This window comes from Scomber scombrus, chromosome 15, assembly GCF_963691925.1.
Source record: "Scomber scombrus chromosome 15, fScoSco1.1, whole genome shotgun sequence".
NCBI classification, from domain to species: Eukaryota; Metazoa; Chordata; class Actinopteri; order Scombriformes; family Scombridae; genus Scomber; species Scomber scombrus.
In genome coordinates, this window is record NC_084984.1 from 18,216,775 (window position 1) to 18,244,378 (window position 27,604).

Consider the following 27,604-nt stretch of genomic DNA (forward strand, 5'->3'; position numbering starts at 1 on the left):
TCCTGTCAATGGAGCAGGGCGAGGCTTTGCGCATGCTCCGTGGGGTTCTTTTATGTGGAAGAGGCTCGGCCCTGGTCCCTCCCTCCCCTCTTGTCTGACTCCGTCTGGGAAGGAAAGGTTTGGTGCATCGGCGGAGACCGGGAGGCTGCCAGGACGCGATCCGGAGTTGAGATAGTTTGGGGTGTTTTTTTTTTCTTTTCTTCAAATCCGTGGCCTCCCAAGGATCCATTGCGACCATCCCGGCTGCTCGTCCCCCCTCTTCTTCATCATCATCCTCATCCTCGTTTCAACCCGGCGACCAGCAGTAATCCGCACATCCCGTTGCACAGATAGCGGTCCAAGGCGCAGCGCGAAACGAAACCACCGGTGAAGATGTCTGGCTATCAGGGAAAGAAGAACATCCCCCGCATCACAGTGAGTGTTGGGACACTTTTGGTGTTGAAGTAGCTGAGAGTAAATCCGGTCTGGTGTCCGGTGTTCGGTGGCGTGGGCCTGCGGGTGTGGGCGCAGGATGTCACCGGAGCAGCATGGTCCCTGAGCCGCTGCGCTCCGAGACACAAAACCTGCGCTCAGACGTGAAGGATAGGACTGCACCGGGTTGGCTTTTCTTTAAATGCATTCTGCAGATGCATTCGGGATTTATTGTGAGACTGAAATGCATTGAGACTAAGCGCACGTTAGGATCGATCAATGGATCAGGCCACAGATCGCGCGGTGTGGTTGAAAATGTGATTTTTTTTTTAACAGCATCTTTGCGACAAGTGCTCATCTCTGGATAAAACTAAGCTGACATTTACTCTGATAGTCTTTATTTGTGTTGCAGCTCTACATTCAGTGTGCCATTCTTTGTGTGCCGTGCTTTGCATGACAGTAGAGATTTCACGCCGGTGGTCTTTGTTACAGACGGTGTGTCTGGTAGCCGGGTATCAATGCACACCAACTGGTGGGGGTAAATGCCTCACTGCATCCGCTGTGTTACCCTCACTACCCGGACGGCTTTTTTTTTTTCAACTTTGGGAAAAACAGCTTTCAATTTTTAAATTGTATATTTTTTTAGAGCGTGCGCAAGCAGTTAAAGGCACGTGAATGGTGTCACCGTGGGCAGATTATTTCCCTGAAATCACAGCAGAGCTGCAGGGATGGTGGTGCCTCCATGGAAAGTAGAGAATAGGGAGGGGAAGGGAGGGGAGTCAGGGGAAGGGAGGGGACAGTGGGTCCTATTTCCTTCCATGTTTCTCTCTCAGCTGTGTAATGACGGGAGTCTGCATATAGGCAAAGCTGATCAGTAAGGAGGTCACTGTCTTTTTATTCTGATTGGGTGAAGTGAAATAATTGGGTTAAAATGTCAAAAAAAAGTGTGTGGTCTTATTTTAGGCTTTCATTGTAGTTATAAGGGGAATGCTTTGTGCATTACTACATTACTACTCTAGATATCATTTGTCTTATACTTATTATTCAAAGGGTTCACCAGGAAGGAGGGGAAGGGTCAGATGGCCCCCTAAGGCAGAGCTTTAACTTGTAAATCAGCTCAGTCAAAAGTCGTTTTGAAAAACTCAGTGTGAAGAGGCTGCAACAAAGAAGCTAACATCAAGACACTGGGATGATTTGGGTGGGGTGGTGGCTGCTAGGTAGGAAATCCCAAAGTCATTCTCATTGATATAAATATTTGAACACATCCAGAGGCTTCACCTGTGTCCGTTACGCAGCTCATGGACATCATGCGGACGGTGCAGCCAAAGAAAACCACGTCTGAAATGACCTCAGTGTTGACCATACTTCCTGGTTTAAATCACAACAACACTTTGTGCGCTTTGTGTGTCAAACAAGCTGATTTGTTGTCGAGAATCAGATCTGAAACAGAAAATTAAATTACGTTCATGTGACATACAAATCTGCACAATTATAAAAAACAGGAAACGTCTCTGAGCACACATTGTGGACTACTGCTGAAAAGATTAATTGATTGTTTGATTAATCGATTGACCCAACATTAATTGATAACAAATTAGACAATCAATCTTGTTTTAAAGTGTTTAATCAAATATATTGTGTTTCTAGCTTCTTAAATGTGAGGATTTGCTGCTTTTTCCAGTTTTATGTCAGTTTAAATTGATTATCTTTGGGTTTTGGACTGTTGGTCAAACAGCTTGTGACTGGCACTGCTTGTCAGATTTGACTTCCTGGTGATTATTCAAAGCATATTTTGGACTGTGTTGGTATCAAGCTGTCTTTGGTGAAAACAGACAAGCTATCAGGTGGATCTGTTTTCTCCTAAGCTTCTCTTGAAAGCACTTGAGACGCAGCAGCCAGTTGGTGGAGAGATCAGAGGATTAGTCGGTTTCTAGTTCCGACAGCGATTAGATGGGACAGAAAAGGAAAGACTTCCTATTCTTGAACCTTGCATGGAAGAAAAAAAAATGGGTCAGAGGCAGAATTCGTGTCTCTAAATTATATATGTTCCTTAAAAGCTTAGGGCATAGAAGCTTCTTTTTATACAGTATCTCAGTCATACAGTTGTATACTTTCATATCAGGGAGGAGCGTGATAAATATGTTGCATGAGACTGTATCTGTGCCTCACTGACTTCATGGATTTGACTTTCCCAGCTAGTCCCAGCTCTCAGTCCTGTGTATTTCAGGTAACAAAAATATTTCTGTAACTGCCGGCCTGCTCCACTGAACAGGCGTCACTGTGAAGAGTGGATAATGGATGAGCATATTAAAAACCAAACAGAAGCTGCAGAGGAAATGAATGAGGTTAAATTCAATAAAAACTAAACAGGAAAGGCTGCATCGGTGACAAAGGAACTCTGTGTGTCTCCCTGCACGAGCCAATCAAATTTGGAGTTTAGATTAGTATATATAATGCTGAATTTAAATGATTAACCTGCCTTACTTGCTCGCCGGTCTTCAGGGTGGAGCACCAATGTCGGAAACAGTGAGAGCTGAGTGGTCTGTCGTAGCCAGATGGAGTTGGGTCAGCTGCACAGGCAGGGAAGTACTTAAAGCAGCTCTCATCAAATATGAATGAGCCTCTGCGATTTCACCACCTGGGATTGGAGCTTCTCTTTGACTTGTGCCTGTTTGTGATTTTAGATTCATGCGGCAAGAGTAGAGTTTAAAGGTGTACAACGGAAGCGAACGCCGATTTAGAAATGGGTGCAACTGATGATTGACGCATCACTAAGTCTTTAAAATGTTAAAAAATAGCAAAAGAAATGCATCCCAGAACTCAAGATGACATTTGTTTTGTCTGACAAACAGCCCAAAACCCCAAATATGTGAAGTTTATAGGTTTAATGCTGAAGTGATTAGTCAAATAATCAATTAATCAATCATTTTAATCATAAATGAGTTATTTAAGCCATTAGTCAAGTAAAAAAAGTCCACACATCTACTTACTATGGCTTCTCGCACATTTAACGTTTTTCCTCTTTGATTTGATTAATCGAATCAGGCTTTGAACTTTCGGTTAAGCAGAACAATAAATGGGAGACGACACGTCGGACTCTGGAAACATGTGATGTGCATTTTTCACAATTTTATTTGACATTTCGGAGATGGAACAACAGCTCGTTTAATTCAAAAAATATCCGAGTGATTAATCATAATGTAAGCAGCAGCCGCAAATGACACAAAACAGAGAACATGGGGAAAAGCTTCACATGTGGGAAAGCTGTGTTGGTGACTTCGCTCAATAAATTACTTTAACAATGAAGTCATTTCTCGTTTATGTTGTGTAACACGATGTGAGATTTTTCTTTCGATGAATTGTCTGATGCTTTCAGCGCTTGAGTCAAGTCAAAGTTATTTTTGCCCCACAGGAGAGCAGTTTTCTCTGCAGCACAGTGAAGGATATAAATATAGATGAAAGCCAAGTAAAAATCGAGAACAAACATGGTGTTTTAGTGAAGTGAAGCCACCTCTAATGTCCATGTTAAGGGAAGGTAAAAATAGACCCGGGCTATAATAAGACTGCCCTGGATTAACTTCTGTGTGGCTACAATCCTCAGTAGATGAGAGATAATTAGGCAGTCTGCTAGTAAACCTGTAGTATAGGAGTTGTTTCCAATGGCATCTCAGTGTGTGTGCAGTTCCGGTTAAGGTCGCTTCAACCTGTTCATGCTGTTATATCTCAGTGCACAGCAGCATGGGACGCTGTCTGTTTCTACATCACACACAGCACGCTGCTGTCCAATCACCCAGCCTCGTTTTGTCAATGTAATGACAGAATTTCCCCCATTCATGAAGCCAGGCATCAGAGGAAATATGCAGTGTGTGTGTTTGTGTCCGGTGTGTGTGTGCACATTATCAGCATCTGAACAAAGGAGAAGATTGTTGAGTGAAGTTTGTAACAGTACCACAGTGCCTCTGGTTGTACTATGTCTTCGACTGCAGAAGGAGCTCAATGAGTGGAGTTTTTCAGTTGAAGAGAGAGAATTTAAGTGCATTTTCATAGATAAATGAATTATTTAGGTTCATTTTTCAGTCAAAAAGACAGTTTAAGGTCATTTTTTGCAGTCACATAGATCATTTAAGTGAATTTTCATAGATAAAAAAAAAAATTCAGGTTCATTTGTCAGTCAAAGAGAAGGTTTAAGGGGATTTTTGCAGTCTAAGAAAGTCTCAGGGTGAGAATTTAGGTGAATTCTTCAATGAGAAAATTTAAGTGAATTCTTCATCCTCTGAAAACTGTATATTTATCTGATGTTAATCAATACAAAATGGTTATATCGATATAGCTCTTAATATCCCATTTATAAACAAACAGTTTGTGCTGTATTTTGCCAGACAATATGTTGGGTTACACATTTACCTCATTACATCAATTCCTGTTTAACTAGCTTTCGAAAGGGCAAGCATTATATTCTAAATCTATAATAGCCCACATGTGTTTTTACAGCGCATGTCTGAACGTGATTTTGGTTGCAGGCTGGTTTTTGAATAAACCAGGACACACATAAATCATAGTGCTGAATGTCTGACCTGGCAGCATTCTCCACCTGACTTCACAAATGTTCCCAGGATATTTTCCATTTGGACAACAACACATGGCGTTGCCGGGTAACACTAGCAGACGTTTTCACAACGCCTGAGTTGATTTTGTCCTGATTTCATGAAACTAAAGTCCTCTCAGGCTGCAGGCACATCTTTTTCCTGTGGAGTGTTTTAGTTTTCACCTGATGCTGCGGCACATAATGTGTTTTTAATAATGATCGTGTCACATGAAACAACAGATTGATCTGTCGGGCTGCAACAGAGACGTGATCTATACTCCCACACTCCATTATCAGTAGTTTGTTTCTCATGTTCAGCACTATCTAAACAAAAATACAAATATGTTTCTTTAAAGCTGATGAATATGAGTATTTATAAGTTTACAATGGGTCAGATGTGTATAATGTTGAAGGGTTCAATTTAGGGTTAGGGTTGGGTAACGGTTAGGGTTGGGTTAGGATTACGGTTAGGGTTAGGGTACATCAACTTTAAAGTAATAATTAGGGCCGGGACTCGATTAAAAAAATTAATCTAATTAATTAGAGGCTTTATAATTAATTAATCGAAATTAATCGTATTTTAACCGCATATAAATATTTGACCTGAGAACAGTGAGAAGTAATTTTTTTCACATGGATTTTTAGTATACCATTGAATAATGACTGAATACATAAGCTTAAGCAACACAAATATTGTTTATTTTTGTTCAAGTCCAACAGACCAGTGCAATTTTTGCCATTAAGTGTAGCAATAGCATATTTAGAAATATAGTACATTTCAGAAATTAGCTAGCTACCACACTAGCTTCCATGCTAGCTGCTATATGTTTTGCATTGAGGTGATACTTGAGGCTCGATGTGCTGCGGTGATATGTGAATTCCTTGTTGCATAGCTTGCACACAACCATGCTCTTATCCACACTCCCATCCACGGGGCCAACCAAAGCGGTCTCATCAGCTACTTTGTTCATGTTCACTGTGGTTTGTTGTTGTCTGAACTACGCTTGTTAGAAAGCCCACATTGTTTTGAGTGATATTTACCTGTTTATAGTCTGTTTGCATTGTAGGTTTCATTTGTCCTACGTTTTTGAATGCAGCTGAGTTTTACCGACGTTCTTGAACGCACCACACCTGTGCAATTCTCCTTCTCCATGCGCTAGAGAGCTGACGTTTTTTCCCTTGCCTTTTTGCATCTTGCATCCTTATTGCCCTGATTTCCTGCTGTGTGTGAATGTATAAGGACCACAGCTGTAATAAAGCAGATAACTCCGTACATCTGTATCCGTGTTCTTTAATCGGGACACACTCACCATACCTTGCCACTCTAAACCAGTTAACTTCCTGGAGACCCCCACTATCTCCTTTGTAACGCTAGTTGGTGCTCCAGTATAATCGGTCCGCCTGAAACTCATCCAGTGAGAAACGTTCTGCGGTGCAAAAATAAGTGTGATTAAAATGCGTCCATTTTTTTTAACGCGGTAATTATTGTGTAATTAATTAATCTTAATTAACGCGTTAAAGTCCCGGCCCTAGTAATAATATGTCAATGCTGTGTTAATAGCTTGTTTTGCTGCCCCAAGTGGTCAAAAATAAAATGAATGCAGAGAATTTAAACATTTTTCTCTGTCATGCACATTTTTGAAAGCATAAATACTGTAAATGCATGCCCACTATCCCCTATAACTCAGTTACCTTCCTATCAAACATGGAATCAGCCATGAAACAAGCCAAATTGATTTTGTTGAAATTACATCATTAGGATGTAAGTTGAGAAGTCAGATGCTCTCATGCTGTGCTAATAGTGAGCATTTTTTTAACCTGTACATGTCCAAATAATAACCAACATTTTAATTGCCTTGCTAGCATCAAAGCGCTCTTTGTTTGTTTGTTGTTGAAAGCAGATTCATTCCACTTTATTTCCTCTCCACGTTCTTCCTCGCAGTCGTGCACGCCGCCCCCACCTCCCCTTCGAGTGCCGCCCCCAGTTTTTTGAAAAATGCGGGATGTTTTCTTGGTGGAAATGTAGGTGAAGGAGGTGGAGATGGCATTATGCATTGTTCAAATACGTTCAAAACTGGGGCTGTCTTGCGCTACGCTAGTTGAACTGCAGGTTGCTGGTATGGTATATACATAAGCAAGGTTGAGGATTGTAGTGTGGAATGAAAACACAGCGGTTCAGTAACAGTGAACCCATTGAGCCGTGTCCATATCCTGTTTGTGAGGCTGCGAGAGGTTCCCATGAAGAGAAGGTCACTGTCATGTTTGGCACACATCCAGTACAATCAACCACATTCTCCAACCCCTGCGAGCTCCAACACAATTACATAATTATACAAGCATGGATTCAAGTAGTTCTCCTTTAGAAGACAATTAAACTTTTTAATTTGTCAGAATCATCTACATCTGCTCAACCGGGTCACCCGAAAACTGGCCCCTTTTTTTTTTCGAAAAAAGAGAATTTATTTTCGAAAAAAGAGAATTTTGCCTCTCAGGCTCGACTCATGCAGATTCAAGTGTTTGTGAAAATCGGAGCGTCATCTCGAGAACTCCAGTAAGTAATGTGATAATGACAGTCGTGATGAGGCACATGATGTAACGGCATATTTCAAAGCAGTTGTTGGGATGAGAGCAGGCCAGCAGTGGGCTGGAGCGAGGCCAGTCGCTCCACCAGAGCAGTCTGCCCTGCATACATCGCAGATTACCACATGATCTATTTGCATTAGTTCCATCAGAGCGTCGCCACACCTTTCAGATGACAACTGCAAAGCATTTTCCAGACCTGCTGCAGTCAGCAGAAGTCTTCAAGTGTGTTTGTACTGTTAGACTGTGCGCTGCTTGTGTGTCTTTCCTCCTCTTCACTGAAAAGACACGAGTGTATGGCTGCCAACAGTATCAGTTTTTCTCTAAACACAAGGAGGATGTGGCTTTATGTGGCGTCCTGCATGTTGTGTATGTATTAGTCTGGTTACTGTACAGATCACATAAGATAAGATACATTTATTGTCTTAAACTGAATGTGTCATGGGCTGAAACAGAGCTGCAAGTTTTTTATATTTCAATCAAGAAACGCTTCCACTTTTAAAATAGGATTAAAAAAAGTTACAGATCTTTTTGAAGTGCAACTTAAAGGCAGACTCCACAGATTTTAACACACAAGGCTCAGTGTACTCGTCACAAGGAGCCCCACACAACATGTGAAAACATTTGTGTTGCTCTGGAGGAAGCTTTCCAAAGTCTGAAATATAACCCGATGATGTCAGCTGGGTTATTTTTAGTTATTTATTTTTTAAAACTCAGTTTGGGCTAGAGCATTTTTAACAGAAAACCTCTGTTACAAACTGGAGCTGGTTTGGAGTTTGAAATAAATGGGTGTTTAGGAGGCAGGAAGGATATAGTGAAAGATGCTGCATTGTGGGAAATGTAGGATCCAGTGTTTTTGAGTTTTAATCATACTACAGATTAAAAGTCAGGATATTTTCAGCTCTGCTGCTTCGATTTTCTTTTTTTAACCTGCTTGTTGTGAGTCCCCCAGCTTTGTAGGAGTCTAATCCTAAATTGATGGAGTGTACCTTTAACACCTCACTGTAAAATATATCTAAAATAGTTATATAAAAGCATTGAATGGATATGACCTACCTACTCATGTCTAATCACATTACCTGATAAATCAATGGTTCTAGGCTTCAAAAGATTAAGATTTCTGCTGCAACTATTCATTTATATCTGCCAATTATTATTGACAGATTATTTTGTCTATAAAATGTCAGAAAACTGTGAAAATTGTGAAACCTTCCTGCTGTTGGTTGTGTGTGACCAACAGTTTAAACCTCAAAGATATTCAGTGATATAAAACAGAGTAAAAGCAGCACCTGAAGCTGGAACCTGATTTGTTTTTAAATTTTCATAAATTAAAAAAAACAATAAAAACCAAACAGTAATACCTAAAACAGATAGATAATATTTCAAATGTGATTTCTTGTCATATTTTGGAAAATTCCACCTGCTCCTTGGTCCTGCAGCAATAAAGTTTTATTTCTTCTACATCTGTGGCAGAATAAAATATATTAAAATATGAGACTTGAAAATAGAAAAACATGAAGTATTAGACCTCTTGTGCTGGTTCAGATGCAGGGCGGGGTCTGACTGGGAGCCTTTAGCAGACAAACAGTTGTGCTCGGGGCCTTGAGCTGCTGGCTGGGCGGCAGCTAGCGGCAGCGGCTCGAACAGAGCAGCCTTTGTTAGCCGGTGGATGCTGGAGTCCTTGTGACCAGAGCTGCCACTCCCTTTTTGGACAGAGGGCCCGAGCAGACGGGGTGACTCGAGGGAGGGATGGAAGGGGTGAAAGGGGGCTCAGGGCGGGAGGTTGTGTAGGTGGCAGACCCCCCCCAACCCCCTCCTCCTTCTCCTTCTCCGCCTCTTCCTCCTCTCCCCTGCACAGAGACAAGTGGCACAGCGGCAGGCGTGGATGATTGATTACACACTCCGCAGCCTGATTGGTCCTCTGTCATGTCTGTTATGGCAACAGTTCGACCACATGAGGAGGACAAAGGGGTGTGTCTGCAGGAGGGCTGCTGTCCTCATTGTTTCCCCCGTGAATTCTTCCCCTAATTTTGTTATCCAAGCAGAGCGGGAATTAACCACCGGCAAAAGGAGCTGGGATGAACATTTACTCTTTCTGTTTTCTGCTGTGAAACATGCTGAGCCTGTCTGAACAAGAGCACCTAGAATATGGCTATTGGAGATCAGGTTAAATTATTACATTGATCTATCCCAGGGGGAAATTCGGGCCGTAGAGATCAAATTTCTGATATGGTACCACTGTGCATCTACATTGATTAGCTCCATGTAATACTGTAAACAGACAAAATGTTCCATGCTGGCCAAATACAGATCATGGTTGTTTACATTTTCATTGTGTATCTGCAGAACCACACCATTAAACTGCTGCATTTACTAACCAATAAACATTTATAGTACTGACAGTTTTCTCTAAACTTAACATGTGTTAAAGAGTCCGTGCCTCCATTGATAGATAACTAACAAGGGAGTTTGTGATCTTTTGTGTGTTTTTGTATATGAAACTAAAAGGTTAGAAAAGTCAAAGGCAGAAAATGGTAAAGTTAACCGAAATACACAACTGGAAACATTTAAAAGTGTGAAGAGAAACACTTGAAACAGTAAAGTGAATCATGGTGGTTTTACTGGGTCATCCAAGTTTCACACACACAAAAAAAGATGATTTATTTCTGTTAGTTTTTATCTTTTCTTTCTTTCAGAAATAAAAAACTAAGAGACCTTTAAAAATGTTTTTTGCACCTGTCTGCACTTAAATCACTTGCAGTAAATTACAAAAAATATGTAGTCATTCATCAAGATAGTGCAATAAAAATATGAATTAATGAATAAATATAACTACGTGTGATAATATTTTTTATTTGTGACCTTTTCATTGATTTCATTAGGATTGCAATAAATTTATTTTCTCCTGAAGAGATAAGTCAAACCTCATATAGAGTTAAACAGGCAAACAAGGCTTATGAATACTTCCCAACATGTGGAGCCAGATGTTTTGTAAAACTGCACTGATGCACTTTGACACTGTTTGTATTCCAAACTCTGTTGTATGTCCTTCCTTTGTTCCTATTCCACTCCTTCCCCCCCTTCCCGGCTTCTCCGTCCTGTCTCTGTGCATCTTTTTTAATTAGCCTTCCTCTAGATCCTCCTCTCAACATTATAAAAAGCGTCATTGTTAAAACATCCACACAGAAACATGGTGCTGATCCAAACATCACAGCTCTCTGTTCTCTGTATCATCGCCTGTCTCTCCCTGTATCTCCATGTATTATAGAATTAAGATTGTGTACTGTACGTTTAGTGGGTATTTGTTTATATGTGTGTGTGTGTGTGTGTGTGTGTGTGTGTGTGTGTGTGTGTGTGTGTGTGTGTGTGCAGTGGAGGAAAGCCAGTGTCAGATGAAAGACACTACACAGCCATGCGTTTCTTATCAGGATGAATCCTAAAAAGGCCAAGTAGAGGCTGCTCCAGAGTATTTATGTTTTGATGCGAGTGCCAATCCACTGTTTTATGTGACATTTTCCAAAATGTCTTTCATCAAACGCACTTAATCTCACATCCAATCGAGCCAAATCGGATACTCACCCTTGTAAGCATGTTTTTATGGGCGCCTTTAAAATCTCAGATCAGTTTTGTGTGTGTTCAGATCTGCAGTGTCTGGTTCCCACAGTTTTTACCTGATGAAATGTTAAAAGTTTTTACATGTCGTGAAACTTAAACGCGCGCTGACTAATCATCTTTATTGTCTTCCAGAGCGACCGTCTCCTGATCAAAGGAGCGAAGATTGTGAACGATGACCAGTCCTTCTGTGCTGACATCTATATGGAGGATGGAGTCATCAAGTGAGTTTAAGTGCTTTCTCCTCAAAGCTGAATCAAGTCGCTCTTCTTTACTTTGTTTATACAGTGTTATAATTTAATGCCGGTATCTGCCTTTTCTCTCTTAGAAAAAAATAAAGAATATGTATGTGAAATCAGGTACAGTAGTGAAAAGAAAGTCATTTGCAAAGTGACAAATATAACAAATCAACCAAAAGAGAAGAAAAAAAAGTCTTATCTCCAATCACACTCCTATTATTCAACCATAAATCCCATAAGACACCAGAATGAAATCAATTAAAAAAGGAGAAATGTCTTTATATGAAACAGGGAGCATTTCTTAATTCATTAATTAATTCAGTGTTTTTTATCTCAGTCTTTTGTAAAATAAAGTTATATCTTTGTTTGACTTTTATTTTAACACCACGTTTGTTGTATTTAATGTAAATTGAATTTATTAGTATTGTATTGTAATGTCTGGATGTTAGTGTTTTGTTAAAGGACCAGTGTGTAGGATTTAGTGGCATTTAGCGGAAAGGTTGCAGACTGTAACCCTCCCTTTCCGAGCATTAAGGAGAATCTATGTTGGCTGCGGAAGTCGCAAAACATGAAAGGCCCTCTCTAGAGTCAGTGTTTAGTTTGTCTGTTCTGGGCTACCGTAGAAACATAGCTTGCTCTGTGGAAGAGGACCCGCTCTCTATGTAGATATAAAGGGCTCATTCTAAGGTAATGAAAAAACGTCTATGAATTATGAATATTATATCCCATATCTACAAAGCCTATTCCACTAGAAGCCACTAAATTCTACACGCTGCACCTTTAAATAACACAGTCAAAGTATTTCAGGCGGATGATAAACAGTAATTTGTGTAACTTGTGTTTAATTTATGTTTTTTGTATATTTTTTCTTATTTATTTCATGTTTGTCAATTAAACCTTGGAAAATATTGAATTCTAGACAATAAATCTACTAAACTGATAATCACAGTCAATTGCTATCTTGTTTTCACATCATTATTCAGTCTGACATTGTGTTCAAAGTCATGGAGTCATGGTTATTTCACCCAACCAGGAACCTGTGTTGTCTTCAACTCCAGGATACAAAGCCCTGATTGACTCGATTGTTTTTCCAATTGACAAAACAGCTGTGAATCAGCATTGCACCAGCATTTGAATTACTGAAAAAAACCACAACTGAGATGTAGGTAATGCTGACATCTGGAACCTTAGTTTTAAAACCACCTGGGCCGACAGCTAAATAAAAGACCAAAGTCCAGAACACTGATCCCCCTTTTGAGGAAAATTAACATAAAATAAAGGAAGAGCAAGATACTGATACTTTAAAAAAAAACCTCTTCAATATTCACTTGATGTCTTTTTCAGCTTTGAATATACAGTTTGAACTTTTCTCTGTCATGTAATGATTGATGTTACTCTCCTCAGACAAATTGGGGAAAACCTCATTGTGCCCGGTGGGGTAAAAACCATTGACGCCCACGGTCGCATGTTGATGCCCGGTGGCATCGATGTGCACACTCGTTTCCAGATGCCCGATCGAGGCATGGTAGCTGCTGACGATTTCTACCAGGGCACTAAGGCGGCTCTGGCAGGAGGCACCACGATGATCAGTAAGTAATTTACCACGAAGGTCCTGCTCTTTGTGATCAATTGATCATCAGCGCTTTGACGTATCAGTTTCCTTCTAGTCCTTTCTGTTCATGAAGCTGACTGTGGTGCTTGCAGTGCATCTTTCCCCACAGTGACTCTTAACTAATTGGGCTTAATTAAAAATATCTTAATGGGAACAGGAAGGGTGCCAGGCCTTTTCATGACAGAGCCAAAATATAAAACCGTCCATCTGCTCTGAGGACTCGCGGTGCTGACTGCTTGACCAGCTGAGCCAAGAGTAGAATTTACTTTTTCTTTCACGGATTAGTCACTGTTTTTTTGTGTGTTGACCACATATTCCACCCTGTTCCCTCTTTGAGTCACAATGCCAAAATTATTGTCTGTTAGCTCTTAAATATACTTTTTTAACCACCCTAACAGTGGCTTAATCTTATTTTTATGTTGTCTTAAATAGATTGAAGACAGTAAAGATAACAAGGTTAAATGAAAGCTCCCTATCTAACACCGGCCCTCCCTCTGCTGACTCAGCAGCTGGGTTCTCTTCTCCTTCACAGCTAAACAAACTCGCCCTGAGTGTCATTATCATTTTAGGCTAAACACTGACAGTTGCACACACACCCACACACAGGGTTGGAGAGGTCTGGTGCTGGGTTGCACTGTATCTCAATTCAAGGATCTGGGCCCTCAAGTAACACATAAAGGCAGTTAATAACACGTGTAGTATGGCATAAATCAGTGCTTAAATGAGTAGCTGAGTGTCCCTTTATGCATTGAAGAAGCACTTCATTATCGGTCCCCACTGCATCAGTAGATGTAGATCATTATGTTTTTGTACTCGTCTGAAAGTGCTGAAGAGTAACATCTTCAAAAGAACATCTTGAGTCCATATGAACATCTTTGTCTGGTAGAAACCACAAGTAGATGTTTTTGTTTTCAGGGTTCAGGTTTTTATGCGGACGGGAGTCACCTATCTGCTTCTTTTCATGGAGGACAATATGCGAATGCTCACTTGAGACTAATTTTGGAACATGGAACACATGTGTAACCTGCAATCTGTCTCAGAGACACAACAGATCTGGATACCATAATATTAAATATAAGATAACAGGGTCTAGTACTTGTGTTTGACCGTGTGTGTGTGCGTGTGTGTGTGTGTGTTCAGTTGACCATGTGGTACCTGAGCCAGGCTCCAGCCTCATCTCTGCCTTTGAGCAGTGGCGTGAGTGGGCCGACAGCAAGTCCTGCTGCGACTACTCGCTGCATATCGACATCACCGAGTGGCACAGAGGCATCCAGGAGGAGATGGAGGCGCTCGTGAAGGATCATGGTACGACCAAACCAGTATTAAATATCATGAAACTTCACACATGATGCTAAATGTGTAACAAACTTCATTTTTTTTCAAAGAATCCCAATGGGACAATAGAGAAAAAGACTAAAAGCCCCACTAGTGACCTCTAGAGGCTGCTGTGTGCTACACCCTACAATATAAGAGACCAATTAACCAACTTGCTAAATCTCAGTTGGTGAATGCTTCAATGTGGCCAAGCTTTGTGATTTTGTCGATAAAATAGTTTTGTGCAGCTTTGATACACAATTTACAGCACAATCTATACATCAACAGACCACACAAGCTATTGTAATAATCTAAATGTGCTTCTCAGTTTGTTTTCTCTTGACATAATTATCAATTTAGTCTGTAATATTTCACGATTTTTCCTTTTTTCTCCTTTAAACTTCTGTTTCCCTCGTGTTTTTACAGTGACATTTTGTGTTTTTCAGGTGTCAACTCTTTCCTGGTCTATCTGGCTTATAAGGATATCTTCCAGCTCACTGATGCTCAGGTTGGGCTTCTTACTCTTCACTCTCTGTCATGCCTTTTTAAAAATGTTGTTATAATAAAGATCAAATTATCTTGGATGCCGTGGTCCAATTTGGCCACAACAGTGACCCTGACAGGCCTTATCGAGGTGACTGAACTGGGCTTTACTGAACGTGAGCTGGATGACTGAACTTTTAACACGAAGCTTATTGCTGCACATTATCTCAGTGATGTATTTCAACTGCGGTTAGCCAAATATTATCTTCGATTTGTTAGATATGTGACATGACAGCACACAAATGAATCCACAGACAGAGGATTAAGCTGTTTACTGCAGAGGCATTCATTGGATTAACCAAAGAAAAACAAGTAAATCATGTTTGTTTGCTTTTGCCTTCATGCTCAGGCAGAATTATTCACAATTGTGTTAAAAAGCATAAAGCACGGAAGACTAGAAAAGCACTTTTTCTATATACATATGTTCTGGAACAAGCAGAGATAGATTTTAGTCTACAATAAGATTCACATAGTAATAAGATATCTCAAGTCATATCTCAGCCATGTGTTTGGCTCTTGCACGCCAACTGTGTGAGTTACAGTGTGAGTGTGTTTGTCTTGGCGAGGAATCCCTTCGTACTGATTGGCTGTGTGTTTCTCTTGGGAGACTGAGCGGGTAATGAAAGCCGCATCTCCGTCCAAGCCTTTCTCTGACTAGTGGTAAAAATGAATTAATCCCACTTGAAAGCTGTTTTGACAAAGATCCACGCCGGTCTTTGCACCTGCGATAGGAATTCTCTCCCATGTCAAACTTTGACGGCACTTTATTGTTGCATGTTTGGCAGCTGGAAGCTGATGACTCATTCAACATGTCGGTTTTCCTTCAGTCAGAGAAGTCATTGTGTTGCTTTAACAATCTGCTTGTGGGAGACTCGCAGACTCACTGTGGGAAATTCAGGGGTTTCAGCACAAAAGTATTCACACTCAGAGGTTATGATTATAGTCGGGTTGACTTTAAATTGTTTGGGGGGCGTAACATCTCTAATCTAATGATAGCTAATAACTAGAGAATTAGTGTAGACATTGCAGGTCTGACTGTCAATGCAGTGTCCATTGTCAAGTGCCGATACTGGAGAAAAATCTTATTTGTGCTAAAAAAGATTAGTCAATGAATTGATTGACCAACCGGCAGAAAATGTATTGACAAGAAGGCTTTTCAAGTGTGAGGATTTGCTGCTTCTCTCTGTTTTAATTCAGTCAGTTGAACATCTATAGGGCCTGGCCAATACTGGATTTTTGGGGCTGATGCCGATACCGATATTAGGGAATAAAAAAATTCCGGGAATCAATATATCGGCCGATAATCTTATATATACAGAAAATGTAGATAAACACCCCCCCACCCCAAATGTGGTTACCAAACACTGTGGTACGCTGTGATAATTTACAGTTTAAGAATAAACTTAATTTGTATAAAAATGCAGCACATGTTGGATGGTATCATATTGGTAATATAGGTTGACCGATACATAGGTCGGACTCTAATTTTAAAGTGTCAGCTTGGATTTTACAATATTTTAACATTTTATGGAAAACATTGATTAATCAAAAAAAAAAAAATACATTCAATTTATAATGAAAAAAGTGAGTGGAGTGGCAGCCTTAAACCTGATTAAATGATGAATTGTTTTAAATACCTTATACAATACTGTAATAGAAATTTGGAAAGAAAAGTACTTGGTCAACAGTTGACTTAATCTTATTGATATTTTCAGATACATTTTTAGATGCATAAAATAATAAGAGCCAATAATATTTCATTTGCACAGTGAAGACAGTATAGCAAAAAGCTTCTTCCAGCAGACCGTTCTGCAGAAAACATTTAAATCTTTAAAACCCAGCAAGCAGAAACTTCCCAGAATAAACTACAACAAAATAGGGTTTAACAAAATAACAAACTTTATGTGTTTTGACATCATTGATTTGACTAAATGTTTCACAATGAAGTCAGGTTGTAACTTATCAGCTGTGTTTTCAGTATAAAAAGAATATTTTCACTGATGACATTTTAGTTGGTGTCTGACATTGTGTTTCATTGCCAGAAAGAAAAAAGACAAAGGTATGCAATAATCTTCTTTACAAAAAAATACACACCTCAAATGTTTTCTCATAAAATAGCCAAAGATGGTGATCAGATGTCTGTCTGCAACCCTGCCTGGATTGAATATAGGTCTTTAATATATAGGCCTAATACAGGCTTTTACTACTCTTCATGCTGACTACCTACTGGCTACAAGCCTTCTTGAAAAAATGTACTTTTTACATGTCAGAAATAAAAGAAAAAAGATAGTTATGTCCTTTTTTCCCTGCACCAAAGCTCATCAGTCACAAGGCGTGCAATATGAGACATAAAGAGTAGAATTCAAGATTTTTAATGGATGTAAAAAATTTGTATTTGTGCATCTGAGTTTGTACTGTAACTCTCTCCTCTTCTTTGTTGCAGGTGTACGAGGTGTTCAGTGTGATCCGCGATCTAGGAGCCATCGCCCAGGTGCACGCTGAGAATGGAGACATTGTAGCTGAGGTACGACACTTCAATCTGTAATGAGCTCAAGTCTGAGGATGATTAGATACATGATTTTATGCTCAATTCTCCTTGTAAAATTGACATTGACGGGACATAATCCCCTAAACTCTAAGTGTCTAAAGGCGCTGCTTGTCAGCAGCGCATCGAGCACAAAGGCTGAAAGCCTGTCTTTGCTTTAAAAAGTCTCTCAAAAACTGTGACGCATCAGTTTGTCCACAGTCACAATGAAATGTTCAATATGCTTTTAATAGCCAACAGATGAGGATGAATATTCATAGAGGTCATGGCCATGCTTGGTTTTTACAGCCAAGGCTGGTCATGTGGGACATGTGTGCACCTGCACATGACTCAACATCTCACACTTGCATATGGTTTGTTTGTGTTTGTGTGTGTGTGTGTGTGTGTGTGTATATAGGAGCAGCGTCGCATCCTGGAGCAGGGGATCACTGGCCCTGAGGGACATGTGCTGAGCCGCCCTGAGGAGGTAAGAAAGATTTTTAGCATATTTGAGCTGTGGGAGTCTAACTGCCTTTGCAAACATCCTCCTCACACTCATCATTATCATTCATATATGTAATATGAATATCCTATGATGATCCACAGAGCCAATACAGATAAGAGCACATCCTTTGCATAAATCAGTGTTGTTACTCATAAATATCCAGATGTGTAAACAAAGTACAGAATGAGATTTTGCCTCTGGACAGTTGCCATATGTATGACTGCAATCACATTGTGTTGCATTGCTAAAACTTCTCTTTTTCGCCTTTAACAGTTCCTTCTTCTTCTTCTAGTAGTTTTTATAACTGTAAGTTAAAATATTGAATGATTTCTCAGTGCCCACCAGAGAGAAAGCAGTAAAATTTTCCCTCCTGCTCAGGTTAGTGAAATTATAATTCAAACTCAGTCAGTTTTAAGTGATTTTATAGATTGGTTATTAAAGACCTTGGGCAAAAATCTGAAAAAAAGGATATCCAATGTGTCAAAAGGAAAAAAAGGCAAATATGATCCAAATGAAATTACAGATGAGAAATCACAATGCTGCCATCACATAAGTTGCCATGGTGCTCTTAGTACCTTACCATATGTTTGTTGCTATGGATGGAAAACAGACATTAAGAAAATTAAATCAGGGCATTTAAAGTAATAGACATTTCGGGAAAGATGCTTCTTCGCTGCTTTTTTTTTTGTGGCAAAGAAGCAAATATGTGTATTTCCCCAAAAAACCTTTTTCTTCCTTTAATACAAACATTTCTCTATTATAAATTCAGAGAGGCCTTCAGTTTTTATGTAATCATGCACAACCCCCTCCCAAAAATGTTAAATCTTCACATGATCACGTGAAATTTGAAATTTGATATGAAAGATGATTTTTGACAGCACTGCAAGAACAGGAAGAGCTGGCGTGATAATATTGGTAGGTAGAGGAGTGAAATGATGGACATGTGGTGGTCAGTGATGTAATTTCATTCCACTCCATACTCTGGTCCCACTTAATTACTCATAGAAATCTTCTGTTTTTTTCCAGGTGGAGGCTGAGGCTGTGAACCGCTCTGTGACTGTGGCGAATCAGACCAACTGCCCTCTGTACATCACCAAGGTGATGAGCAAAAGTGCTGCTGATGTCATCGCTCTAGCCAGGAAGAAAGGTGAGACTCTGAAAAATATTCATCCGATCTTGAGCTAATTAAAAACGGTTTCTGCACAGTTTGTCACCATCTGAACGGATCTTTTCCAAAATCTAAAAACCACAGACAGATCAGCTTCTATTATCTTTTACATAAGTACTTAATTTGTGGATTTTTACAATTATATGGTACTTTTGGACCAGAGAGCTTCCAATTACTCAAAATCGCTTAAAATACTCAGTCCCAATCAAATGTACAGTATGTATATTTTACATTTCATTTAAAACAGAGACATTACAACAGAGACAAACAGGAGAAAGTGTGTGCATGTTTAAACATTGCAATGGTACACATGACATGACATGTAACAATCTCCAGGAGTGTAGTACCTGCTGTTATAATGGTTCTGGACTTTCAGGTACTGTGGTATATGGAGAGCCAATCACTGCAAGTTTGGGAACAGACGGCTCACACTACTGGAGCAAGAACTGGGCCAAGGCAGCTGCTTTCGTCACCTCCCCTCCCCTGAGCCCCGACCCAACCACACCGGACTATCTCAACTCCCTGCTCTCTTGGTAAGAAGAAGATCAAAACATTCAACAAAGTGAGAAATATAATGACAGCAGTTGAACTTTGTGTTACACTTATTTTTTGTGACACAATATCCCTTCTAACCTCTTTCTACTCCTTGACCTTTTCTATAGTGGTGACCTGCAGGTGACAGGAAGTGCACACTGTCCCTTCAACACCGCTCAGCGCGCTGTGGGCAAAGATGACTTCAGCTTGATTCCTGAAGGCGTCAATGGCACTGAGGAGAGGATGTCTGTCATTTGGGACAAGTGTGTGGTATGTATATTTATAAAGTGAACTAAGGGTGGGCAATATGGATAAAATCCTCTATCATGGTATATGTAATTTTATATAATGATATGTACAGTATGTATACAGTATATTGTGAAAATAAGTTCAGAAAGTATGTCTGAATAGAATAATAAGCATCCGTTTTAGTCCTGGCTTTAATCACATTTTTGGTTTTCATTGAAATATCTTAGCAATAACTATTGGATGGAATGTTGTGTAATTTCCTACAGATATTCAAGACCCTAGAGGATCAGTCCTTATAACTTTGCTGATCTCGTCACTTTTCATCTAGCGACATCATCAGGTCAAAGTTCTAATTAGCTCAGCACTTTGTTTTATGACCAAACAGCTGCAAAACAAATGATATTCCCTTCATCATCTGTTAGCATGCAAACAGAATAAACTCAGATGGTGAACCTGGTAAATGTTACCTATTAACATCAGCATGACAGTATTGTCACTGTGAGCGTGTTAGCATTCTGATGTTAGCATTTAGCTGAAAGTGAAGCCTTGCACTCTAAAAGCAATGCTGGGTGTATAATGAAGTCCTATTTTTAACCAGATGTTAAAAGGCAAATTTAATTAGAAAAACATACTTTAATTTGTCACAGAAATAGTTACATCTATATGAAAAAAGTATGGCAATAAACAGAAAGCAAAAAGGTATATCCAGTATAACAACTCATGTATGCAAAATCATGTAACAGTAAAACAGACAATAGTCCACACTGTGCAAGAAAGACTGAATAAATATGTAAGAAGAGAAATGGCACAGAGAGGATCAAAATTACAGACAAGTGAGACTAAATAAAAAAACAGACAGCACCCCTCTACTACTCTCACTCTGAGCTCTACTTTATTTCAGGTGACGGGTAAGATGGATGAAAACCAGTTTGTGGCTGTGACCAGCACCAACGCCGCTAAGATCTTCAACCTGTACCCCCGCAAGGGTCGTATTGCTGTGGGTTCAGACGCTGACCTGGTGCTGTGGGACCCAGACATCACGAAGATTATCTCTGCCAAGAGCCACAACTCGGTATAATCTTTATTTCTAACTTTATAACTAAAAAATATTTACATCTTGATATGAATGACGCCTCTTCGTGTTCAAATGTCAAATCCACTATATGTATTATGTTTATGTTATTTCTGGCTGTCACAATGTCTTTTTAATATCACAGCTAGGGGCTAAAGCCAGAAATGTTTTAAATTCCACACATAGTGGCTTTAAGATTCTGTAAAAGGCTACTCAGGCCTAGTAGTATATGGACACATCCTTTTAATATAAACATATAATATAAACATGGTATTTGAGGTAACATTCCTCCAGATTAAAAAGAGTTTTTTTCACTTTCCTTTTAAAAAATACCAATCAAGCTTGTGTTTCTAAATGACTCGATGAGGTTAAACAAACTATAGAAAAAACACTTAAGATTCTACAATGTGATAGATGTAATTAATAATAATCCAGTTTATGGTACTGATGGCAGCCAGAGCAGCTGGTTTATTGGTCCACTTTTCTGTTTTGTGAGATGACTGTTTTTATGGCCATTTGACTGCTTAACAGGGTGTGGGCCTCACACAGCGTCAGGGGAGTGATGTCATGTCTAAAATCTGCCAGAGGACTGGAACATATCGTTTCTGATTGTTAGCAGGCAGATCATGGCGTGTGTGTATGTGTGTGTGTGTGTATGTGTGTGTGTGTGTGTGTGTGGAACAGAGACATAGAGACTATTGATGTGTATGTTCTTGGAATCTGTTATATATAAACCTGTCATGTTCTTTGGTTTCTTTTTATTCCGCTTGGTCAGAAAGTGACAGACTAATGTTCATGGGAGAAACTGTTCATTTGGAGTGAATGTGTGTAGCCCAGCCTACTGGTGATCTCATTTCAGCCTCTCAGAGTCCACCAGATTGCCATGACCTCAGCCTTAGCTTCTGTAGCTTTCAGGAGAACACAGTCATACGGCTTCCAAATTGGTCACACAGCAACCTCTCCACCCTCCCTGTCCATACACACATGCACACACCCCAACACCCGAACCATTCAAATGACACTATTTCTTCCTCTTCTGGACGGAGAACTGAGGCCTCTGCCACATCAGTTGTTTCCCCCCAATGATTAGCTTTGCAAAGAGGAGCACTTTTAACTCAGTGTGGGTTAAATCAGTTAAGCTTCTTTCACAAGTGTACTTTATTCCATAAATGTTCTGGCAATTTTACATGGTGGCATTACGTGTGAACGCAAATTGGAGTCCGTCAACATCACTCAACATCATACACTGGCAATTTTTCAGATAAAGACTGAGTGAGATTTCCATAAATCTCTGAACTAAAGCAGCAACATTCCCAGTTATGGCATGTGCTACATAGTTACGTCATCCTTATGATAGGGGAAAATAGGCTCGAGGAGATGAATCATTGTATCTCTGCTTTGAAAGTATTTTTGTGATGATTTAATATATGGACATTTGTGTCAGGAAGTACAAGCAGCTGTAATAAAACATCACAGAAACACAGCTGCCGGTTGTCAGACGAGAACTTCACCCCGTTTCAAACTTTTAAAAGAAAAACTAGAAATAACACACACATGCACACAGACACACACACAGACACCTTTGACATCCATATACGTTTTTTTTAAACTTTAATGTTGCTATGTTTGGATTACTTCCAAACATAACACTGTCTCAGTCAATGAATGACAACATTTTTGGGATGTGGATAAAAATAGGGTGGGGGCAATAGACTTATCTGACAACCACTTATTACAGCCAAGATTATTAACTTTATTTAGTTTTATCCATCTACATACTCCTCTTCTGTGTTGTCCCTATTTCCCCACTCACTGTTGTTATCCAGCAGTGCAGCCACCCATGGTGACTATAAAACATCAGGAAAGGTAATGTCATGTGTAAACAGGCACTACATGGGTTTTAACACAAACTATGACCTTACATGGATAGTTGATCTCACCAATGATGAGTGTGTGAAAAAATCAGACAGTCAGTCCTCTGATTCTGCAGCAGCCACGGCATGCAGCCAAGATTGTGAGGCTGCTCACAATGCACCAAACATGAGCTAGACCACAGGCTGAGGATGTAAATCTGAGTGCCAGAATTCGATCCAGGATGCTACTCATATCATGTGAACTGATCACATGTGTAAAGTGAAATTACTTATGTTTTTATTAAGAAATTCAATTCAGTTACATTTTATTGTCATTAGACATAGCCAGGGCACATGTGTATCCAAGCAAGGCTGTGAGTGTGTTTGAATATATATATATATATATATATATAATATATGAACAGTCCATGGTTGGGGTGGGTAGGGTCTCTGCTGATGCACAAACTTCTACACAGGCATATTGATTATTGATTATAGATGTCCTGTGTGGCTAGGAGATGGGTGTCCATGATGTGTTGGGCAGGCTTGACCACCCACTGCAGGGTCAGCTATTGTACAATTGCCAAACTACACTGAGATGTGTAGTGTACACTGAGGTGCTGCGGTAAAAGACAATCTTGGTTGACAGACTTGTCAGCCTACTCAAGGATTACATGTGTTGTTGAGCCTTTTTAAACATTTTTTGTCTAGGTGAGATCCTCACAGATCCTTGGAAACTCCCGAGAATTTAAAACCGGAGAAATGCTCCACCTCAGCCCTGTTGATATAGACAGGGGAGAGTCTGCAGCTTTTGGCCTTCCTGAAATCTATAATCAGTTCTTTTGTCATTTAGACATGATGAGGTTACTTAAGCAGCACTATGATGTTAGATGCTCCACCTCGTCCCTGTAGGCTGTGTCATCATTATTGGTCATTCGGCCCACAACTGTTGTGTCATCTGCAAATTTGTTAATGGTGTTAGAAGAATGGATTTGCAGGTAGTCATGGGTGAAAAGGGTATAGTGGAGGGGGCTCAGACCACAGCCCTGTAAGGTGGAGATGGTATCCTCAGCAGACCTTTTAGGACTTTTGGCAAACTGGTGTTGGTCAAGAGTTCGGGGGTTATGTGAGCAAAGAGCCAGTCAAACGAATCACTTCATGGCAATGGGGGTTAGTGCATTGGGCCAGTAGTTCTGTAAATTTAACTGAAGAATGTTTGGGGACAGAGATTACAGTAAAGGTTTTGATTTATGTGAGAACTAAGGACTGGGAAAGTGACAGGTTGAATAGCACGGTGAATACGTCAGGCAGCTGGTTAGCACATTCCTAGACAACCCCACTGGCCAGCAGCATTCTGTGTGCTCACTATACATAGTGATGATCCTCTGAACACAGCAATGGATGGATTGAGCACCTGGTCTTCTGGAGCAGTTAGGGTTTTGGGAGCTGGCTCCAAAATATCCATGTCCAACCAAGCATAAAAATTGTTGAGCTCACTGGGGAGGGATTGTGGTCTAGGGGGACAGCTGTTAGAGCTTTTATAGACAGTTATGGCTTGAATACCTTGCCACATGTGTTGAGGTTCAGCATTAATAGAGAAGTGGTCCTCAATAATTGTGGTGTAGCTCGGCTGGTTTGATGCACTTGTTGAGGTTGGCCCTGGCAGTCCTATAGGCCTCGCTGTCATTGGATTTAAAAGCTGATTGGGCAAATAGTGCAAATATACTCCAGCTGCTTAATGTTAGCATGTGTGGGAATGTACACAGTGGTGATGGTAATGGCCATGAACTCCCTAGGCAGGTAAGATGGCCCACACTGAACCATAAGGAGGTCAATGTCTGCAGAACATTGCGCCAGCTTGAGTGTGTCATCCATTTTGTTTGCCAGAAATTGGATATTGACATTGAATAGTAGAGTGTGTATGCGTTAATAAAAAAAGGTTTTCATGATCTATTGTACAAAAAAATAAATAAATAAATAACTCGAAAAAAGGAAAACTAAGGTTCAATTGATTCTCTTTTTCATTTTTGATTAATCTGACATTGCTCTCTTCTACAGACTGTGGAGTACAACATCTTTGAAGGCACAGAGGTGCGTGGCGGGCCTCTGGTGGTGATCAGCCAGGGCAAGATCGTCTTGGAGGAAGGAAACCTCCATACTACCGAGGGCTCTGGACGCTATGTAGCTCGTAAACCTTTCCCTGACTACGTCTACAAGAGGATAAAAGCTCGCAGCAGGGTACAGTACTACTGCTTTTGTAAAATCATTTTTGTTCAATATTTGTCATCTTCATTAAAGAAGATTTCGTCAGTTTTGTATAGTGAAGTCGTGACTCTTGTTGGAGAAAAGTGACATTTTATTCAGCCTTCTTTAAAACCTGGTATCTCAGGTAATATCTCAGCTACCACTGGTCTGGTTAAGAGAAAAACATGGACGTATGATGCATCTACAAAGCACAGTCTAGGTTTAAGGAAACTGGTATTTGTTTTCTTGCTGTAATAAAGGGTCTTAATCAAAACATTGATTGGGATGGTAAAGGTCAAAATGTGCAGCTTTGAAGCCACCACTCAAACAGTGCAAATCTGTCCACTATTTTTATAGTGGTTGATGATTGTTTCTTGGAAATCTGGAGGAATGATGCAACTTGTTACAAATTGGCTTGAAACACGCCTGCATCTTTGTTATGGGGTGATATAATTCCTTGTTATTTTTCACCATCTGTGGTTTTCGTTGCCTTGACTGTTGTGTTTCCCGAAATGCAGCTGGCTGAGCTGAGGGGTGTACCCAGGGGACTGTATGATGGTCCGGTCTGTGAGGTGTCAGTCACCCCTAAAACTATGACTCCTGCCTCCTCTGCGAAGACTTCACCTGCCAAGCAGCCGAACCAGCCCGTCCGTAATCTGCACCAATCTGGCTTCAGCCTATCCGGTTAGTAGTGACTTTATTACATAACTATTGTTCCTTGTTCCTTTATTTCTTGATGCCAATTACAAATTGAATGGATAGTTAAGTTTTAGGGGAATTTTACTTTGCTGAGTCAGACTCATTGATGCCTTTTACATTTCTGTGCAACCTATGTATTTAGAACATTGAAAGGGAATGAGACAATATAAAACCTATTTTTCACTTCTTTTTTCAAATGTCTACTTCAAAAACAGCAGTGCCAAGGAAAGTCAGAATTTCTGTGAAATATTAAATAAGTCTGTTTCCAGGTCTTGGAAGTTGAAAGGTTGAAAAAGTTTAATTTGAAAAGTTGAAAAGTCTGATTTAACAAGGAACAACACATGAAACAATGTTCATCATGACTAATAATTTCTAATATGCTCTAATGCCAGGCTTATAAGTATAACGCATGAAACCCTCAGCCCTGGAGAAGATGTATTCACATGACATGTTCATTGATGAGCTTTAGAGGGGCTGTTAGAGAGATTTGTTTAACCTTAAGACAAAGCAAAGCTAGCTGTTTCCTTCTACGTTTCCTTCCAGTCTTTAGGCTAGGTTAGGTTAGGTTGTAGCGTCACGCTACTGTATGTCTCATCTTCCTCTCGCAAGAAAGTGACTAAGCACATCTCCCAAAATGTTGAACTTTTCTTTCAAATGTGTTTTCTTTTTAGTAGGCAAGCAAGCTAGCTCTATGACAAACAAGCTAACTAGCTCCTGCTATATTTGCTGTTTCCTACTTATACTTATACCGCAGAATAAGTATAACCTAGAAAAGCTGACTTTCCATTTGATCACACAGGTGCTCAGGCTGATGACAACATTCCCCGTCGGAACACCCAGCGTATTGTGGCACCACCGGGGGGCAGGGCTAACATCACCAGCCTGGGTTAAATTTCCATTGTCGGCTGCTGAGGAGGAAGAGAAGGTTTGAGGAAGGACGGCCAACAGGAGCTGACGGGGTCAGGAAACCACATTGACACCGAGGGCCCGAAACCTTAACTGACCGGGCCATCTGTCAGCCTCAATCTTTCAACTCCTCCTTTGCCGCTTTTTCACGTTCCCGCTCCCCTCTTTTCCCAAAACCAGATCCTAGAGGACACAGTTAAAAACAAATTTAAAAAAAGGTCTGCCTCATATGATGAAAAAAGAGAAAAAAATGAAAACACTCCTTATTTGAGCACTTTTACTGCATTATTTAGTTTTTTTTATACTGTACTTTCTTCCTGCCATGTATTCTTTTGATGTTTGTTTTACTGTTGTTTTAATAGAGGGGTCGAGTGAGACTAAACTGAATTAATACAGTAAGAAAAGAGGATACTTTTAATGCAGGATGTCCATTGTACTTTCCATTATTTCGTTTTATTTCACTTAAGAGTAGTTAAAATGGAGCATGGGTACAAAATCAGTATTGTTATCTTTTCTTTCTGCATTTAAATAGGCCAAACAGTAGGTTGCTTGAAATATAAGTCTTACAGTTTATTCAGCTGACAAGAATCTAATACTTCCTTCAAGCTGATCTGTGATTTGGATGATTTCATTTCAACTGCTTCGCTTCTCAGTGTATCACCATCTGTCACACTGCTACAATCAATACCTAATTGATTATTTGCCATGAGGGCGGCCTTATGGTTTGAAACATTGAACAACACAGCAACCTTTCATTTAGCAATTGATATTTGACAACCCAGGGTTGTAGTCTCTCGCTACACTGGCTCTCATCTCATGTTTTCCCACCTGTGGCTTTGCTAAAGTACATAAGTAAGAAACCATATTCCATATTTGGCAGCTGCCTTAGAGCTTGTGGGTCGGCGGGAGAGTCCTGTGGAGCAGGGGGAGCTTTGGCAGGTAGTAAGTAAATAG

General features: G+C 40.1%; 1 protein-coding gene across 1 annotated transcript; it reads left to right on the forward strand.

Moving 5' to 3' along the window:
• Positions 1 to 143: 143 nt before the first annotated feature.
• Positions 144 to 27,260, forward strand: dpysl2b (dihydropyrimidinase like 2b). The gene is made up of 14 exons (XM_062434121.1): positions 144 to 414; positions 11,324 to 11,412; positions 12,832 to 13,016; positions 14,180 to 14,344; positions 14,800 to 14,861; positions 17,340 to 17,420; positions 17,839 to 17,907; positions 18,952 to 19,072; positions 19,470 to 19,626; positions 19,756 to 19,897; positions 20,778 to 20,948; positions 24,860 to 25,039; positions 25,564 to 25,729; positions 26,544 to 27,260. The coding sequence occupies exons 1-14, from the start codon at positions 373 to 375 to the stop codon at positions 26,633 to 26,635; spliced, it is 1,722 nt and encodes a 573-aa protein (XP_062290105.1). The 5' UTR covers positions 144 to 372; the 3' UTR covers positions 26,636 to 27,260.
• The last annotated feature ends 344 nt before the right edge of the window (positions 27,261 to 27,604 follow it).

What these genes read in the sequence shown, in the direction of transcription:
- dpysl2b (XM_062434121.1), top strand. Translation starts at nt 373, where the DNA reads ATGTCTGGCTATCAGGGAAAGAAGAACATCCCCCGCATCACA. An exon ending in AGAACATCCCCCGCATCACA is followed by an intron (nt 415 to 11,323) that starts GTGAGTGTTGGG and finishes ATTGTCTTCCAG; the next exon opens with AGCGACCGTCTCCTGATCAA. An exon ending in ATGGAGGATGGAGTCATCAA is followed by an intron (nt 11,413 to 12,831) that starts GTGAGTTTAAGT and finishes TACTCTCCTCAG; the next exon opens with ACAAATTGGGGAAAACCTCA.